At 34.0% G+C, this 20,023-nt stretch overlaps 1 protein-coding gene across 9 annotated transcripts in view; it reads left to right on the top strand.

Moving 5' to 3' along the window:
• p120ctn (adherens junction protein p120) overlaps positions 1-20,023 on the top strand; it is a 295,363-nt gene that overhangs the window by 249,284 nt on the left and 26,056 nt on the right. For 6 of the 9 annotated variants that reach the window (XM_071583290.1, XM_071583289.1, XM_071583288.1 and 3 more), the window contains 7 exons: positions 1,884-2,009; positions 3,636-3,695; positions 4,153-4,359; positions 10,602-10,821; positions 11,915-12,068; positions 12,866-13,005; positions 14,850-15,088. In XM_071583290.1, coding sequence (XP_071439391.1) covers positions 1,884-2,009; positions 3,636-3,695; positions 4,153-4,359; positions 10,602-10,821; positions 11,915-12,068; positions 12,866-13,005; positions 14,850-15,088 — 1,146 coding nt within the window. The remainder of the gene's footprint in view (positions 1-1,883; positions 2,010-3,635; positions 3,696-4,152; positions 4,360-10,601; positions 10,822-11,914; positions 12,069-12,865; positions 13,006-14,849; positions 15,089-20,023) is intronic. The other 3 variants (XM_071583291.1, XM_071583293.1, XM_071583294.1) reach the window with 3 other exon arrangements.

Here is a 20,023-nt window from a genome sequence, read left to right as displayed (position 1 = left end):
AATCTTGGGTAGCGGAGTTAAAACGAGCTGTCAAGAAGAGAATCGCATTGGTTGACCAAATGAGGTGACGACTCCAGAAACAGTGAAGAAAATTGGCAAAGTGATACTGGTTGATCGTTCCCTGAAAGTGCGCGAGCTAGCTGACATAGTAGGCATTTCAAAAATACATTGCATATTAACTGAAAATTTGGACATGAGAAATATGTGCAATATGGGAAGTTTGCTCACACGAGAGCAAAACCAGTGTCGTGAAGATGTTTCAATTGAGTGTTTAGCAAAGTTTCACAGCAACAAAGCAGAATTTTTGCGTCTTTTCATAACCATGGATGAAACATAGATTTTACACACATTACTTTACACCTGAGACAAAAGAACAATCAGAACATTGGATTCAAAAGGGAGAACAGCCTCCAAAGAAGGCAAAGACTGTTTCATCTGCAGACAAGGTCATGGCGTTGGTTTTTTGGGATATGCAGGGGAAAAATTTCATTGACTATCTTGAACAATGAAAAAACTATCGACGGCGAGTATTATGCGAACTTATTGCAACATTTGAGCGAAGAAATCAAGCAAAAGCGGTTGCATTAGACTAAGAAGAAAGTGTTTTTTCATCAAGACAATGCACCGGCTCTCAAATCCATTATTGCAATGGCCAAAATTCATGAATTGAAGTTGGAATTGCCACCTCATGCACCCTATTCACCAGATTTAGCCACCTCGGATTATTTTCTGTTCGCAAACTTGAAAAAATGGCTCAGTGGTTAAAGATTTACCAACTGTGAAGATGTGATGTCGGCAGTTAATGGCTTTTTTGAGGAGCAAGACAGTTGTTATTATAAAAATGGTGTCAAACCTATTGAATATTGCTGGGAAAAGTTTATAGAGCTGAAAGGAGATTAATTTGAAAAATAAGTACATTTTTTCCAAATTATTTGTGTTTTCTTTGTTGGTTTTGGTACTTTTGGGATCAGCCTCGTACTATGATTACCCATTCCCATTCTCTCTGCTGCTTGCCTACCATTCCTTGATCGAGGAGATATTATCATGGGTAAAGATCAGGTAAAATGGGAACAATGATGGGGCATTAATTTGCATTAGGTATCCATATAATTTACACCTAAAGCTTCTTTTATGCTATCTGTGAGAGTTATATAAATAGTTACTCCACGATTATTTAATGATAAAGTAAACAGTTGCTTAGATCCATGACGGAAATTTTTACTGATTGTTTACTGACTCTAGCTGTGCTTTTGGAAAAAAAATGAAGCCCAGGAGGGTAGGGTCCTTCAATATTTATGGGAAGGGGTTTTTCAGCTCATCTCAGCAGTAGTTGTTCCCATAGAAAATTATGTCAAGATCTTAGGTTGTATCATTTAGTATAACAGTGTTGTTTTATGTGAAATAAAAATCCTCATTCTAATGGTATCAGAATTCTGCTGTGTTTCTACAGTGTAGTTCTGTTTTTTAACAGTCAACGTTTTCATCTATTTTTTATTCCCTGACACAGCTAAGTGTACAAAAGGTATTGTTCTTTTTTCAGAGTAATTGTATCTCTTTGGATGAAGTATGCCTGCTTGTGCATATTTTCCGATAACCCATCTCCTAATGATTCATTGGAAGTCAGTATGTAGTTTGTTAATCAGAAGATATGTATAGGAGTGACACGTTTTTGAAGTATTTCAGAGTTCAAATTTACATTTTGATTTTGAAACAACATATACCCTACAACTTATATGTATGTTGAAATAGTACTCACTGCTACATTTTCTCAATTGAATGTGATCAGTTGGCGGTTACAAACATTTTGTTTTATTTGGAAATATTCTTATGCTCCTAAGAGGCGAGAAACATTTAAAAGAGTAAATGTGTTTGTTTTACTTCAGATTACCTCAGTAAAGGTGCTCCATACCCACAGTCTGGCTATGATGAGTTGGACACTAGCCTGTTGCCACCCCGCCAAGATCATTATCGTGTTACTCCATCCCCTGGTGCTCCAGGTGATCGTTATGGTAATATTAATATCATTAGAGTTGTCACTTGTCATGCGATGTCACCTTTCACACCACATTATGGAAATTTAGAATATACAAAAAAGTTGTTGCACTTGAGGATCACCTGATTATTTTTTTAGCCTTACAATCATGGAGTACAGAAATATTAATTTAAATGTTGGTTCCCTTTTTATGTATTTCCCGTAAGGAAGTTTAATTCTGTGTCCCATTATCTTACACCTTTAGAATTGATTATTCCTAAGAGCACCAGTTGAGTTGCTGGTTCCACTTAAAAAGCTGGCAAAGAAGAACAGAGCCAATTACCAATTTATATTTTTTTCATTATGTACTAATGAATGTTTTGTAATATTAATTTTTATTTGCTGTTGATTCATGTCCTGTGTTTCAGTAGTCATTGCAATTGGTACATTAATCTTTTTTAGTGATAAAAACTTTAGTGTAGGAGAGGGAGCAGAATATAAAAAAAATGTATTTAGCTGGTGAAAAAGGTATGATTGAAATATTTGGTAAGGGTTTGTTTATTCATTTTCTTAGAAAATTCATATGAAAGGAAGGTGATTTTAACATCAAAATTGGCATTTGGGATTATTAAAGTGGTGATGGTCTCTTGTTATAATTTATGAAAAAACTGCTTGAATGGTCCTTCATAACTGCATGCTCAGTAGCCTATTCTTTATCTGGCATATCCAATTTCAATTGGGAAATACAGTTGCTCTCAAGTTGGTTGTGAATAAGCCATACCCATGCTCACTTTGGTAAATAAAGTGAAACATTCTTAAACAAATGGAAATATTGAAATTCTCAGAACATAAGACAAATAAAAGTTTAATGAAAATATATAATTTATTATTCTAAAATAAGCCTTTAACTAACTACTATGGAACTCCCAAGTGAATTGGAATACTTGCATTATGAGTACTGAGCTTAGTGGTGGAAGCATGAAAGAGTAACTGCAGTGTAAAATTCTTTTGCACTAATGCTGTGTAGGGAAATAAGCTGTACATAGAGTAAGCTTAGTGCTTAATAAACTGAGAGCCCTAGGCTTAGCATCCTTTGGCAATAAAAAGCCATCTTTGAAATTCCATCAGTTGCAACCTTTGAAAACCAGTTAATTGCATGAAAGGGAGTGAAAAGATTTCTGAATAGTGACCTCAATTTTTGTACAGCTTCTTTGAATAAATGCTTATAAAATATGCCATAGCGTAATGTTTTGCTCCCTTTGGGATGTTTTCACCTCTCCACGTGGTTAATTCATTGAAGAGACTGTATCTTGAAGTTGCTCAATTTTCACCCACTAATATTTTCAGGTTCTCAAAATTTTGAAAACATGTCGGTGTATTAATTGTATTGACTTTGAAATCCAAAAGCTATAATTTTCCCATGCCACAACTTTGTTTGCTTTTTCAAAAATCTTGTAAATTATAACTGAATATTTTGCAGACACAATTTTTACCCATTTTTACCACTGCTTTTAACATTTAAAAAAAATTCATAGGATGTATATAAAAGGAATGTATGATCTGCTGAACTGGATGAGGTTTGAAGCATAATAAATAAATGTGCATTTAAGTACGTGCTTGCATAATTGTGTAACTACACTTTTTTACAATTTATTTCTTTCAGCTCATCTTACTCATCCATGGACAATTGATGAAACTGGTGAATCGGCACAACTTCCTCATGGTGAGCTATTTTAAAGCCTTGTAAATAGTTCCTACTCTAGTCTGTTGGATATATTTTGATTTCAATTCCATAAAATCCTTAGCAATACATACAAGAAATTTTGATGAAGATTTTTATCTTATCCCAGTAATTGAGAGTTTTTGTAGGTCTCATACTCATGTTGTTATCATGCTCCTGAATCTATGCTATTATTTGTCTTTGATATGGGCACTTTCTGAAATGATATAGTTCAATAGTCAGCTAGCTGCTGTTTGCATAAAGTTCCTCTTAGAGAGTATGCACATAAGTTTTCTTGAAGAAATCACCTATTAAAGTGATGAATATCACTAATTTTTTTATCTCGGGTAGTAAATTCAGTGAAAGACAGTGTTAATGTTTTAGTTTAATGCTTTTTGTCCATCTAGTATTGAAGCTTAATATTTTTTTGCATGCTTTATTTGCTTTTTTTTGTGTGTAGATGACCAAAAGATAGTTTACGGATACACTTCCCCTTCTCCATATGGGTCAGTCCCAGGTGCCTATGTCACCAATGATAGACACCCTCGAAACTATGAAGAAAATACATCTGCGCCAAGATCTATGTATGAGGAGGAAGACGAACCAACAGACCATCTTCCACTGCATGCAGCTAACCATTCTCCCCTACTTGGTGATGACAGTAGGGGTTGGTTTCTCTTTAACCTCCATTTCATGCCTCCCTCCCATTGACAATCCATGCCCCATGCAATGTACAGTATTTCCTAGAACATTTTATTATTCTGGATTCATTGTTCATATTTGAATTTGGCTTTAATTGGTTTAGAATGTTTGGGTAAAGGTTTATAATCGGATATTATTAATTTTTAAGGCATCCCTTTCATTTTTACATAGTTTGTGACTATTTTTATCAATAATTTTTATAAGATCGTGTTGTATTTTAAGCATTAGAGGCAAATACTGTATTTGCTTGATTTTAAGCCAACATTGTTTTCAAGTAGTAGCCCTTATATTTGGAGGAGTCAAGGAATTTAGCATCTTCATCATAATATTGGCTGAATAAGGCACCTGGTACTTTGAAATATAAAATATATATTACTCCTTGGACTAGGCTGAAAAAGATCATACCAGTCCTAAAATTGTTATTTAACCTATTATCTTATGATTTAATGCCTGAATAGTCCTTCTTCATTAGTTAATCACTCTAGTGAAGAATGCTTCTTGCTGAAATTAAAGGATTTTTGCTTTACCATAAATTACCCCATGTATATGTCAAAAATTATCATGTACTGCTGCTTTTTAGCATTAAGAGTATTGCTGAGAAGATTTTCGTCCATTGTAAATGTCTTGGATTTCTTGGCGAATGAATTACATGCTCCCAATTTCTGTTTTATTTTCATCTCAAAATGTGGAGGATATTAGTGGAAACATTTTAAAAAAAAGTAATTTTGTATCAAAAGTTTTCAAATATTTTGTAGTTTATTTGCATTCAGTGGCTGACACACTCATTTTTTTAAAGTAGTCCAGGGTCTTGTTATATCAAAATTCCAGTATAAAATACTGGCAGACACGAATCTTATGGCACCTAACAGCCTGTGATTTGACCTATGCAAGGTACCAGTAATCCTGTAATTCTCCATGCACCATGTCCCCTCCCAAAAAGTTAACGAGTGAAGTACGATGACTTCTCCCATTCCAAGAAATATGATTTTACTAGCCATTGTCTTAAAATATCATGGTGTGCTTACTCAGTGTTATATTTTTAATTAAATCTCACTTAATTTGATAGATTGAGTGATTCAAACCTCAGAGCAGTCCTCAACAGGAAGTGTAGAACTGTGTGCACTTTTTAGTATAGATAATTCAAAATATAGTTACAATTGAATTTGAAACCATGATTTTTTCCTATGACTAGCAAACATTCATTTTGAAATATTTCGCCAAGATGACATTAAATGAATGATAAGGTTTCATGTGGTAATGTCAGCGTATCTTTGCTCTTAGTTTCTCACAAAAGGGAGCTTTATAAGTAGTTACACTCTCCAATGGAGATGCTACAAAGATAAGCAGTCTATAAACCGTAAATTTCCAGATTATGAGGGTAGTCTGAAAAGTTTTCCGCCTAACACATACACCATACATTTTCTCTTCAAAATTATTTTGATTTTTCAACGTAATGCTCTTTTAAATCGATAAACATTCCAGCAATGCTCTAACTTTTTTATCATTTTCAAATTATAGTAGACCTCTTTCTCTACAAAATAGGCATTTACGTATGACTACTCGTCTGATAAAAAATTCTGTCCTCCAAGTGAAAGAAAGAGTCTTAGCAAACACATTAAAGTTGCTGGAGACAGATGTGGTGAATTTGGTGAGTGGTCAACCAATGTGAATTGCAATTCACAAATTTTAGCTATGGTGACAGTCGAAGTGTATGCAGGTTCATTGTCGCGATGGGAAAGCATTCTCATCTTCTTCTTCAAATGTGGTTGTTTATTTGCTATTTATGTTATCAGATTGCCAACTAATGATGCGTAATACTCTGCCATTATTGTTTTATCTTCTTGAAGATAATGATGAACAGAATTCCGTGAATATCCCAAAAACAAGTCCCCATCACCTTCTCAGCTGATGAGACAGTCTTTACCTTTTTCTGAGCAGATTTGCCCTTTGCAGTCCACTGCTTTCATCTCAGGAGTGTTGTTGTGGATCCCAATTTCATTTCCAGTTATGAATCAGTGCAAAAAAATCTTGACTCTCTTTGCTGAAATCACTCCAACAAGGCCTTGGAAATGATCATTTGAAAGCATTTTTGGTCCAAAGTGAGCAAACGTGGCACCCAATGCATGAATGGCTTATGCATATCCAATTCTTCAGTCAATATATGACAAATGTATTCTTTCAATATGCTCTGTTGTCTCACTTACCGTAATTTGATGGTTGTTTAGAACCATTTGGTGAAGTTTTTTTAATATTATCTGTGATTGTCCAAGTTTTTGGCCATCCTGAACTCTTATCATCAGCCAAGCCTCGTACGGCCATGTTTTAATCCAGCTGCCCAAAGTTTCATGTCAGAAAATAATGCTGCAGAGTTCTGGTATACAGTTTCCAACTTGTCTTCCATTTTTAATGGTGTATTGCCTTTTAAAAACATATATTTAATGCAGCTTAATATTCAATTTTTTCCATTTTCACAAAAACCCAGCTCAAAAGATTGTCAAACAACAACCAAGTGTCCGAAATGACTGAAATTTTGATGAATACCTCTCAAAGCATGCTGAAACGTATTCCCCATTATTTGTTGAAGATTGCTGTCGTGTACATGTTGGGATGGAAAAGTTTTCAGATCACCCTCTTATCAGGGGTTAGGTAGTAGAAGAGACTCCAGAGTCTCAATCTTGCCTCAAAATAAAGACGCTATCTTATCTAGGCATTTTATTTGTGCTTCTGCTGTGTAAAATCTGATATAATGTATAGCAAATCTAAACCCTCAAGAAGTGCGGAAGAAGGCTCATAACTAAAAACATGTCAGTCTTACTGCTTCCCAGCTGAGTGCTGTTATTTTATCCTCCAAGTAAATGTTTTTTTAAGTCCATGCATGCGGTAGGCAGAAGGCGATATATCTTGCCATTGTAGCTGTAGCGGTAGCTAGTGTAGTTCTTTGAGTCAGGTCCGATGGTGGAGGCAGCATATACACAGCAAACAGATTACGATGTCAAGTAGGTCCTTGCATCTCAAAGACCTTGTGAGACAACTATCAAAGTGCACGTGCCATTTGCTCTCAAAATCAAAGTATTAGTAGCCAGCTTATTTTAATATCAAGAACATTGGAATTATGAACCTCATTTGAACTTTAAGAATGCCTGTGTATTTAAAAAAAATTGACTATATTTTCTGCCCATAACCTTATTAATAAAGTCATAAAAGGTAGTGCATATGATTTTTTTACGTGAAGAATATGCATGTCATGTCAATAAATTGCAGTGATCTTGACAATGGCATATCATAAGGTATATGACAAGAAATACAAGGCCGTGCACTATTAAATATTAAGGAAAAAATCAGTGTGTCAAGTCATTATTTAATGCATTCATTATGATTACCAATTTATTTTTTCTAATGGGAAGACTGCTATAGACTGTTAGGGTAAGAAATCTCTGCCCACATGTGCAACAAATCTTTGATTCACGATGTCTCTATAGAGAACAATTTTAATATATCATCAATATGGTGATGAGTGATGTCAGTTCTCCCTCCTGAAGTAAAGGAAATATGAAAAACATTTGAGAGAAATAGTGTCACTTAGGAGTCGTACCTTGAAATTCCTTTAAGGTCAACTACTCATAGTTCAGAGATTTTTTGTTGCATTTTAAATGTCATAAATATCAAAGTTAAATTTTAGGTGTTGTCAATGCCATAAGTTACTAATTCATCAAAACATAAATGCAGGATTTAAAACCATTCATCGTACATTGATCCCTAGTTTTTCCGGTTACCGCTGCGCTAATAATCCCTAGAATCCAACCTTCATTTATTTTTTGTATGTAGCTGGTGCAAAATTATTGCATGTTGCTTGTCTTACCTCAAGTCCAGAAATATTATACTTTGCTGATGGAATAGTACAAAAAATGAATAGTCCATTCAATTATTTAATTAAGAAGAGGATTAAAAATGTGAATAATGCTTCTTAGATTTATTCTGATGCTTATAATAATTGACCTCTTATAAAAATGCATGTAAAGTTGGATAAGTTTTCAGAAAAAAACAGGTCAAGATTTCCGGGTGGGATTTCATAGAAAATACTAAATCAGGAATGCTTTATATTTATTCACAAATGTAGATTTATCTCTTTTGTGAAACAGAAAAATATCTATGTTGGCTCATAAACAAGTAAATGCACTCTTTGCCAAGGAAATGATGCATGAGTGAGTTCCACCAAAGTTTTTCTCTCTGCTTGAAAAGTTATATTTTCCCTCAGTGATATTTCCTTAGTGCAAATGTGTATAAGAATGCATGTGGTCCTGTTTTTGTGTGAATATATGTTCTATATGTACATATTTATTGACACACACATGTATGTATATGTATTTGTTCATATTTTTGTGTGTGTGAATACATTTATCTCGATTATTATTCCTTATTGAACTTCGTTGCATCAATTTAAATATCTGGGCAAAAATTAATTACATGAATAATGTATATTGCTACTAGTGGGAAATTAGCAGTTTATCATTCTTACTCAGGTGAAGCACATGCATGCTTGAAATACTTCATAATATTTCATGAAAAATTTTGTAGCTGATGAGTATTTGTAGCTTCGTATATAAGTAAGATCTTTTCATTATCTTTTTTTTACACAATAAAAAAAATCCTTTTCTATGAAATGCTACGTTTTAGCATTTTCTTAACTCTTGTCCATTTGGCTCAATTCTCTTATTTTTTTGTTTCTTGACTACTGTGATTGGTATAGAAAAGCTTTTTGGTTATGTGTTATTATACAGTTATCACTCTTTTTATTTTGTGCTTTTTGGATAAAAGATGGTGTAATTGAGGATATTTCAAGTACTTCTCCATGACAATGCGTAGGTTACTTCAATTACTTTTTTTTAGTTTGACTCTAATTCTACAAGTAGAGGGCTGCAGAGTAAGATTATTTGAAAAAAAATTGATTGATTGGCAATTTTTTCTTTGCCAACTCTTTTATTATTGCTCTTGGTACTAAGTATTCTGTGAAGTACTAAGCCATAATAACTACCTGGGAAATAATTGTTGCAAAGATTGATGTCCATTGCATTAGGAGATTTTTAGAGGGTAATATTTTTTTCTTCTCTTTTATCATACTTCTCAAGCATAGTGGTTTGTTTTCTAATATGCTTGAAAGTCAATTAAATGCTTTAGCTATATGTTAAAAAATTAAGAAAAGGAATGATAACCTGATAACTTCTCTTCTGCTACCTGCCATGTTCAGATATTAGTGACCAAATAATGCATGATTACATTGACAATGGCTTATTTATCAACTGCTGTAATTCTGGTAGAGTTAGTAATAATGGAAAGAACAGTCCTGTCATACTGTAAGTTGTATGTCAAAGGAGTAAGAACTATCAAGTTGTTGTAATAAGTAGTCCATCATTATTTTACTCATTAGTGAGTGTTTACTTCTCTGTACTAATCTTTCAATGATATGAGTGTGATTCCTTCTGGAGTCAGTTAAATTAAAATATTCATTTTATTCCATTTTTGGCATTATGCATATCTATGGCATCACTGGTAAGCTTGGAGAGATTTCCTTGATGTTTAGTGGTAACAGTTTCCTCAAGTTACTCAGTGGTTCTTTTTAAGTGTTGTTCATGTCTTATAAAGCTTGCATACTTTTTCTTTCAAGTCACTTAATATTTACATTAAAAGGACAAGTGATTGCCTTATTACATAATGTCCTACTTCTGTGTTTTGCAAGGTTTATTTGAACTCATTCTATATTAAACTCATGTTCCAATTGCCCCTTTATGATCCCCAATCTTAAAATGCTATTAGATTAATCTATGTAATTATTTCCCTAATTTTTTTACTTTGTACTGTCAAATGGACTTTACCAAAAAGGAAGATTTTTTGATTTTCCAATTCTGTGAGAAATGGATTATCTGTGCTAATGAGAATAAAGACAAAAAAATAATTTTTTTCCCATTATGGGCATATCACATCTTTATTTATTAACTGAATTTTTCTAGAAATGTCATATTGCTTCCAATTTTATATTCAATTTTGCATGCAACTTTCTCCTTAACTTAGTTTTGAGAATGAGTCCGCCATATAGCGCATGTGGAAAAATTTTGTCTGCTTATCTCATTCACTTGTAATACACTATTAAATGTTTGTAGAAATACGTAGGTCTATCCAGCATCATACTATATGCATATTGTGTGTTTGCAGGAATGAGGTGGAGAGATCCTAACCTCACCGAAGTGATTGGGTTCTTGACCAATCCCAACAATGTAGTAAAAGCCAATGCTGCTGCTTACCTTCAACATTTATGTTACATGGATGATCCTAATAAGCAAAAGACACGGTCTTTGGGAGGGATACCTCCATTAGTTAAACTTCTAAGTCATGAGGTTCCAGATGTGTACCGCAATGCCTGTGGAGCTTTAAGGTATGAGGAAATAGCCCCTTTAAGGGTTTAAAGCTAGGTAGTAACTCATCGGTCTTTAGTATGTGTAATGTGTAAGAAATATCAGTATGTTTAAATGCTTAGATATATCATTGGATAAAAAGTTTTCAATTCAAATGTATACCTAATGTCAGGCAAATAAGGTAAACAATCGACTCTTGATTATCCATTTTGGGGATTATCCATGATGATCTCTTCCCAGATCCTCAAAATTTTAATAAAATTACAATCATAAAGGAAATGAAAATATTTGAAACTTCTTTATACTTTTTTTTGAATGCTAGTTTGAAATATCTGCTCTTAATCTAAGGTTTTTAATTTCAAAAAATTAAAAGTTGTCAATGGTAATTAATGTTATAATTTCAAAATTTAGGTACTATCTGTACTTCCCAGTATTGGTTCTCTCACATTCTTTCATTTATCCCTGAGAATACCATATTCTCCTTTAAGGTGGGCGAATACATAGTTATACTATGCATTAAATAAGCCATTAACTACATGCACTGTATTATTGTAATAGGTATTACATGACTAATATATTTTCCATGCATGTTGGTTATGTGATTTTCATCATGCATCCATTAACTTGGATAATCCTTAGTTTACTGTATATTTTATGGCTGATAATACTTCAGAATATTTGATAAATTGTAGAGGTTTTTACTGTCAATACTGTAAATATTGTATTTTCTTAGTTTTGATTGTACATTGTATTCTGGATATAATTTATTGGTCTAGAATTTTACAATGCAGCAAAAAAATCCTTTTCAGCTCGGGTTTCAATTAATAGTAATCATCATTATCAGATGAAGTTTCACTGTGATCCTCTCTCTTGCTATGTCTTGTGGTATGTGGTGAATTTTTATGGATATTTTCTGTGCAACATTATTAGTATTGAGTCACTTTGTGGCTGCAATGTATTAGAATACAGAGAATAGAACTTCGTCCAGATATTGAGAGGACTTGAAATGAAAGAATTTATTTAATTTAGCATCGTGAAGTGACTTGTATGTTTGAATTGCCTTGCATTTCCTTTTCATGGTTGCTTGGTAACCCATCTTTCATTTCAAAACAGGAATTTGTCATATGGGAGGCAGAATGATGAGAATAAAAGGGCAATCAAAAATGCTGGAGGAATACCTGCCCTTATAAATCTATTGAGGAAATCTCCTGATGCAGAAGTGAAAGAGCTTGTCACTGGTGTCTTATGGAATTTATCATCATGTGAGGTAAGTTAGTTTTGAGGAGTCCATTATATTCAAAGTCCAAGGAAATTGCATGTGTACTCCTATGCCAATTTGTATGACTAAACCAGGAGTTTTGAAACTTCTTTAACAAAATTTTCATTAGCAGTGGCAATATGGGTATCTTAAGGAGAGAAATATTTTTAGATAATGCTGAGAAAACCTCCATCACTAGAACATAGGGCTGTGTCATAATGAATTGATTTTGGCTTCAACCACTCTGATTGAAAAAGCTTGGTCCAGGTTCCACTATTGAAATCTTTTATTATCACCTCAAGAGGAAGTTGAGTTAACCAGAGTAGAGAGTAAAAGAAATAAAGCCCTCAATCAACTCCTTCATGTACCCTGTCTTATTCATCTGAGGAAGGGGAGGTTGGTTCAAGCCCATCATTGTTATTGATCAAATATGGCTTTTGCAAAAATGGCATTATGCAAAGAAGTATGACAAGTATTTAGATATTAGTCGTCATTCATTTACTTTGATTTGCTTCCCATTTCCTTTGAATTGTCAGCAGTGGCAATGGCCTTTTGCACCATATATATTAATACTTAGCAAGCATAAACACACACATCCAAGCTCTGGGTCATAAACAAACACTAGCCCAGGCAGGATGTGATTGGTAGGCTTAGGTATTGTTAACTCACTGCCACTGAAGTCGGAGTGTATTTATACATTCATGTGGATTATTTTTTAGTAAATAAGTTTTGGTTAGTTAATTTTCCTTGTAGTAAAATTTATGTTCAAGTGATGTTATAACACATGCTTCTTTTTTGTTTTGCAGGATCTGAAAAAATCTATAATTGACGATGGGCTCACAATGATTGTCAACCATATAATTATTCCTCATTCTGGGTGGGATCATACTACCCCAGGAGAAACCTGTTGGTCTACAGTTTTTAGAAATGCATCTGGAGTTTTAAGGTAAGATACCATTTTAATCACATTTAGTAATTGGGTAGGGTTCATAATATCCCTTGATTTTATATGTTTTCGTTGTTGTTTTAGCTGTTGGAGTTTGTTTAAGTATATTAAGTTGGGATGCAATAGGGGTTTGAGGGAAAAATCAGGACTTTGAGAGGTCTGGGGAAAAATGAGGATTCATGGAGTCTCAAGTGTGAAAATAATTACTTTATCAATACTTTTTGCATGAGAGCTCCCTGAACAGTTAAGGGGAATGTCTCCTGCAGCAGGGATTGCAATGACAGTGAGCCCTACACAGTTCATCTTGGCCAAAGGCCATGCAATAGTGGGTATTACTGGCCATATTGTCCAAGCATTCGCAGATCAATATACATGCTTGCAGATTTCATTTGATTCTTCTCAAGAGTCATTCTGAAAGTTTGATTATTTATAGAAAAACGTTTAACCTATAGATAAGTATGTAGATGGTAGTTAAAATCTGTAGAATGACCACGTTTTTGTAAATGAAGTTTGGGAATTTACATGTATCAGTTATTCAATGACCAAATGGAAGAAAATAATTGCTTTTAATGGCTAATGATGTGCTAAATTAGGTATAGTTGATGCCAATGAGTATTATCAATAGTCGTAATAATGCTCCTGCTGCTGTTTACCTAACTCCATCACCATCTAAAGTAATGCAGGAAATGTTTCCTTTTTTCAATGATGATATTGTGAAGGAAGCTAAAATTGTATGGGTTATGCACATAGTGGTATTTAGCCAAACCTTCAGATCCCAAGATGGCATTAGTCAGAAATGGGCTCGGATTTTTCAGAGTTTAGTAACAGAGTTGAACTGAATTGTAAAGATTCATGAAGTCCTTCCTTGCCATTCTCTTGGAAAATAAAGGCATCAAGAAAATTCAAGTCTGAAATCCTAGTTTGAATATAGCCAAAGACGACCTGGACCACTGGCTTCAATCACTGTGATGTATTCCCTAGATGAAGAGAAGACACTTGGCAGTTCATCAAAATCCTTTCATTCTCTCTCATGGAAGTTGCATCATTAAAGGTACTTTCTCTCAGAATAAAGGAATGCTGGTAGAGAAGGTGCTCATGAGGTTCAAAAGAGTTTGAGTTGGTATACAATACTATGGTGGTTAAGATAGAGAGATAACTGGACGAGAACATTCTCATCAATGTCAATACTCAGTTGAGGTATCAATTGCAGTGGACAGAAGAAAAGTTGAAGAGTCTGCTACTAAATTATGTATGCAGGAAAGACAAAAGAAGTAGTGGACCCAATGAAGAACCAGAATGGATCTGGGAAAACAGAGAAAAATCAGGGAATATCAATTTTTATGGTTGCTGGGTAACCATTGTGGTGAGGGAAAACCGATGCTTGCTGTCTGTCATTTGTTCATCTTCCAACAGAACACACGGTGCACCAATCATCACAATCTTTTATTTTCATCTGGTGCTACCAGGAACTAACGAGGAAACTGGTTTGTGGAAATGAAAAAAAAGAACACTAGGACATGATGCATGAGAATGTAGCTTAAGGGTTAACTTAGGTCATCAATTGCTTTTCAGTAATTTCAACCTTCCCTTCCTTTCTTCCTCAGCTCCTATTTGGCTGGGTTCAGTTGCTTCTTTTAATGGGTATCCTGATAATTATTTCCATAGATTCCTGTATTCTTCTGCTAGGTGACATTTTCAAATAATGTTTTGTAACAAAATCTATTTTTTTCTTTCACATAAATACCCTGAAGTATGTAGTTCAGATCTTAATACATCAGAAGGTATGATAATAGCTTAAATTTTAGTTCTATCTGTTGACATCTTGATATCCATTGCTTTAACAGGAATGTAAGCTCGGCTGGTGAATATGCTCGGAAAAAATTGAGGGAATGTGAAGGCTTGGTTGACTCATTACTCTATGTTGTAAGATCTGCCATTGACAAATCAAACATTGGAAATAAAAGTGTTGAGAACTGTGTATGCATTCTGAGGAACCTATCGTACAGATGTCAAGAAGTAGAGGATCCAAACTACGATAAACATCCACTACCCACACAAAGCAGAGCTGGGGCACAGCCAAAAGGTAGGTAGAACAATACATGGTTTTATTCATGTTTGACACTTAGAAAAAAATGCTAATTTTTATATCTTGTGTTTTTATTTGACTTTCATGAACATGTATTTTCGGTCTTGAAATCAATCGGCACATGAACCAGAATATTTAAAATGTTATGATAGTTTAAATATAATTTTTTAATTTTTGCTGCTTTAATTTCTCTATTCAAATTTTTCTGTGATGATTATCTTTATTTCCAATGCCTCTCTTCCCCTATACCTACAGATGTTATTTTTTTATACTTTTCTGTTATTTAGAATAGTATAAGTGACGTTAAGACTTTGTTTTCTTCTTTATCCATGAGTTGCATAAGTAGTGCACACAAAAATGAAGAGTGGCACTTGTGCAGAAGTTTGTTTACTTAGTGTTGAATGATATCTTGAATATGCATAAGTATGGGCACTCAGATCTAAATGGAACTGGACTGGCAAGAGCAAATTTTGAGATATTGCTTTCTTCAATAATTGTTATTATATGTTTGCATTCTGGTCTTTGAAATTATAAATCCAATTCTATTCAACTTCATGGCACATGCCCTTTTCAGAGAAAAACATATGACATGAAATGCAGGATATTTGTAATGATTGGGATTAACCCATGGATAAAAAATATTAAGTTTTTCCACAGTAAGAATCAATTAGATAGACCCATGTTTCATCATAGTAATAAATAAATCATTTTTACCTGACTATAAGACAGCATCATTCCGCTAAACCTTTAGAACAACTGCCTGCTGTTTTGGGGTCACAATCACAGTATCATATTTGATATCAATGGGATATGACTCTGAACAGTGCAGGTCAATTATATGAAAACTATTAGCACTCTAGTGAATAATGAGTTAATTAATGCCTCAATGCTTGATCAAAATTATATATTTTACATGAGCACTACTTAAATGTGATCGATGGTAAATAATATATCCACCCTTTTCAGAAAACAAAACCATTTTTCATTAGAAATTCCTTTGCCTTAAAACTCTTGAATCAATTTTTTTCTTCAATCTCTCAGCTTTCCCCCATTATAAATTTTAATGGCTTAGGTGGGGTCTGTACCTCTGCCTCCTCCCTTTGGAACTCCTGTGCATTGAGGGAAAAACGGATGAGAGAGAGTGAGGCTGCCTTCTTCCATGGGCATTGTAGGTGGATCACAGAATGGGAGAAGTGAAGGCAATGTCAATTTTAAGGGAGGAATGTGTTTGGGATCCATCTCATTTCCCACTCATTTGCTAACCATGCTTGTATCCTTCTTCTTCATCCTAGTCCCCTCCTTGCCCAGCTGAAAAAAGGCAGGTCCCCTCGGTCATATTTTTTGGCATTTCTCAAAACTTGGACCATCACCTCTCCATCAGTGAGAGAGGCTATGCAGTGCTGTCAAACAATATCCTTTTCCAAAACACTGATCATACGCTAAATCAAATAGCTTCGAAGTGAAATATTACCTAAGTTTGTAAGACTTTTAGAAAACAAATCATGCCAAAAATGAAACTATGTTTACTAATATTAGAGTTCCAAGCATACCAAATTTCTTGTATTCATAATTCCTATGCTAGGATTCTGGAGTTATTGTGTTGACATTTGAAGATTACATCACACAGGAAAGATGGTGGTCGATAATTATGAATATTTACAAGAAGATAAGTTAAAATTGAGTATATAACTTTCATTTTATCACACGTTCTGGAGATAGCTTGAACTTTGTAAGGAATAGTTAAAACATATTTGCTGCATTTAGGACTGGACTGGCACTAGTTTTTTTTCTGATCTGTTTGTAATATTTTGCTTATTTATATTCTAATCTGCGGATCTGTTAGTCTGTTGGTTTCTCAACTAGATTCCAAGAACTTAATCTCTCTGATGGGCATGAGGGATAACTTTTTTCTCACCTAATTATTGAATTCCAGCATCCCTTTCTCAGTGGTTGGTAAACAAAATTTTATTAAATCCAAATCCCAAAATGGACTCCCTCTTATATATTGAATCTAGAATCATCCCTTGTTGTCATCACATATTGTAACATTCCAGTTTCTGAATTCATCCCTATGATTCTATTGAAAACTAAATTCATAATCTTTGTGCCAGTAGGAATAAATAAAATATAAATATTTTATATTAGGTATTAAATATTTAATGCATTTTTTAGTTATTTTGATTGATTTGCTTGTCAATGAGTGACATTTCATAATGCCAGTGGTAAAATTATCATTTTTCCATAACCTTGATTAATCAAAATGGCAGTTAGGAGCTTCAAAAAGGTTATTTCCTTAATATTCTCATATGAAGTTATCCCGGGAGTTTTTTTCTCTCTCTCTGCAATCTACCGCATTCTCTGCTTCTATGGTAGAATGTGTCACTGTATGTTGTTTACTACTCTTCCAGCTCCCTTATATTAATTTTTAACACCTGTGCATTAATTTAATGATGCCAAACTTGACTTCATGGGCATAACTCATAAATACTCCTATATATTTAATGAATATGATCAGGATATTGTTCATTGACAAAACTTTCAGGTTGCTTACTAAAGACTTTCTCCTTAATCTTCCTGTTTCGGTAAACAGAAACGTTGTTAACAAGCTTGTCATTCCTATTATTTTCAACATACAATGCCAACAACAACAAAACTCTTCTCTTCTTAACAGCAGGACTCTTAAGATTCAGAGTTTTAAACGCCTTGGACCTAATTATACCCTTGTGCAATCAATTTGGTTTACAAAACCATCACTCTCACCTCCCATCATCATCACTTGAATTCGTCTGCAATTTGGGTACCCACTTAGTTCCTATAATCTTTTGATTTGGTGGTTTTTCAATGAACTTCCATAGTTTGTTTTTTTATAATGATTTGTTCTACTCTTTCATAGCCTCTAGCCACAAATCGTTCTCATTTGCTTTCAAATCATCTGCTTGGGTTACCTTTGCTTTGCCCAAGTAGCTTATAATTCTCCACCTTTAAGTCCATTGCCTTATCACCTTCCTCATGGACCCTTTTTAAATTTTCATATCCTTTGGGCAAGGAATGCAATCAAAAACCAGCAATGAGTTTCTCATCTCTAAAAACAGATATTTCCACCATCTCTAACTTGTTGCACAGATTTTGCTCTTTATCAAAGTGCTTCCTCATACTAATGTCATCTGGTTTTTTTTAATCACGTGCCTCTTTGGCAGTCCTGCACTGTTTCACATCCATCACATGCTGGTCCTTGGCATACTGCATGATCAAGTTCTTGGCATCCCCATTCTTAAGATTTTGTCATAGATTCAAGTTGTCTACAATCTAACAATCACAAAATGATCATTTTTTTCTTATTTTACATCAAAGAACAGGCCCATGAACTGAAAATTTTCAAAGGTGTCGGGTGTAGATGGTGCTCACTCTTTTAAGTAGTCCAGTTGTAGTGATAAGAAAGAGATGATAATTCTAAAAGAAAATGAGATTAGACAGGAAATGACCTGAGTAGTTACATCATGAGTACTGAATCGGCAGCAGATGATGTCCTTAAGATCTTTCCTGCAGTTTCTCATATTCTCTCCCTCGCACACTCCTTGCAGTCATTTCATGTCTCTATACTCCATCTGGTCTTACTGATCACTCACTATTTTCCTCAAAAGGTGGATTAAATGTTTGATAGACAAACTGTACAAAGTTTTATTTTATATGAAAGAATATTGTCTTCAGCTTACAATTTCATATTGATATTATCTTATAGTCATGTAATTGTGATTATTTTTTAAACTGTTACCAGGAACAATTTTTATGAAGAGCTAATAGGTAGGTTCTTTAGATGATAAGGGGCAAAAAAATTTTGCCATTTACAGAGGATACGCTTTCCACTTCTTTTGGATAAAAGATTACATTTTGTCTAAAGATAATAATGATTTAAATATAATACCATGAATTTGTACTTTGGATTTGAGGAATAATTCTGGCTTTAAATTTTGTGGTTGCAAAGAAATAAGTTTTGCACTTTTGAAATGGAAGGTTTTTGATGTATTGCAATCCACAATTGCTTTTGATTTTCTTTGTTGCACCCTTTTGCACTCTTGCATATGATGAGCTGTGAACATGTTGATCTTTAAAAAAATGCTGTGTTACGTATCGATTGATTATATTATTTCAAGTTTTCCTCTTGTCTTACCATGCACACTTCTGTGCGGCCTGTGATTTCTGCACCAAATTGTTAGTAAAAATTTCAGAGATTAACTTTTGCATGAGCAATAATAATTAACTGAGAAATTGAATTGGGCCAGTTTCATAATCATAGAGTGCAAAGTAACAAATAAAGGATGTTTTTGATTAACATTAAAAATTGGGCAATAATTGTCACGAGAAAAATCCATTTGGGGCAATATCATAATCATCTTCGAGTATAAGCTAACCAGTAATGGACAAGTCGTATTTTTCATTAAAATTAGAAAGGAATAAATAATTGACCTAAATAGTATTGTCAGCCTCGCACCAATTGGTCAGATTGTGTCCAAATGAATTTGGCATACTGTATCTCAAAAAAACAAACCCGGTACTGTAAAAAGAGAAAGTATACAGTAAAATGAATTAAAATCCCTTTTATATTCCGATTGTTATTAGATTTTTTTAGAAATGTTGATTTTGGGGAAAGATTAAATAGGAAGAATCTCTGGAGTTTGTTCGCCAAGAGCACAGAATATACAGATGGCCACATCCTTGATATCCTTTGTGCAAGTTCTGCATATTGTCCCTCTTCCCTTTTCTCAATGCTCCACCCTGTCATACCAATGACAGGATGGAGCTTTTCCCAAGGTGAGTCAAACATTGCATTTTTAACCTCCACAAAGCTGTGAACCTTTCAATTGTTCCTTGTTTAACTGGCAATTGAAACCATAGTCATTTTCTATTAGAAAGATGTGTTCACCCAAGTAATGT

This window comes from Hetaerina americana, unplaced genomic scaffold (assembly GCF_022747635.1).
Source record: "Hetaerina americana unplaced genomic scaffold, ioHetAmer1.1.p SCAF_13, whole genome shotgun sequence".
Taxonomy (NCBI): Eukaryota; Metazoa; Arthropoda; class Insecta; order Odonata; family Calopterygidae; genus Hetaerina; species Hetaerina americana.
The sequence above is the reverse complement of the archived record's forward strand: the minus strand, read 5'-3'. Positions and strand labels throughout refer to the sequence as shown.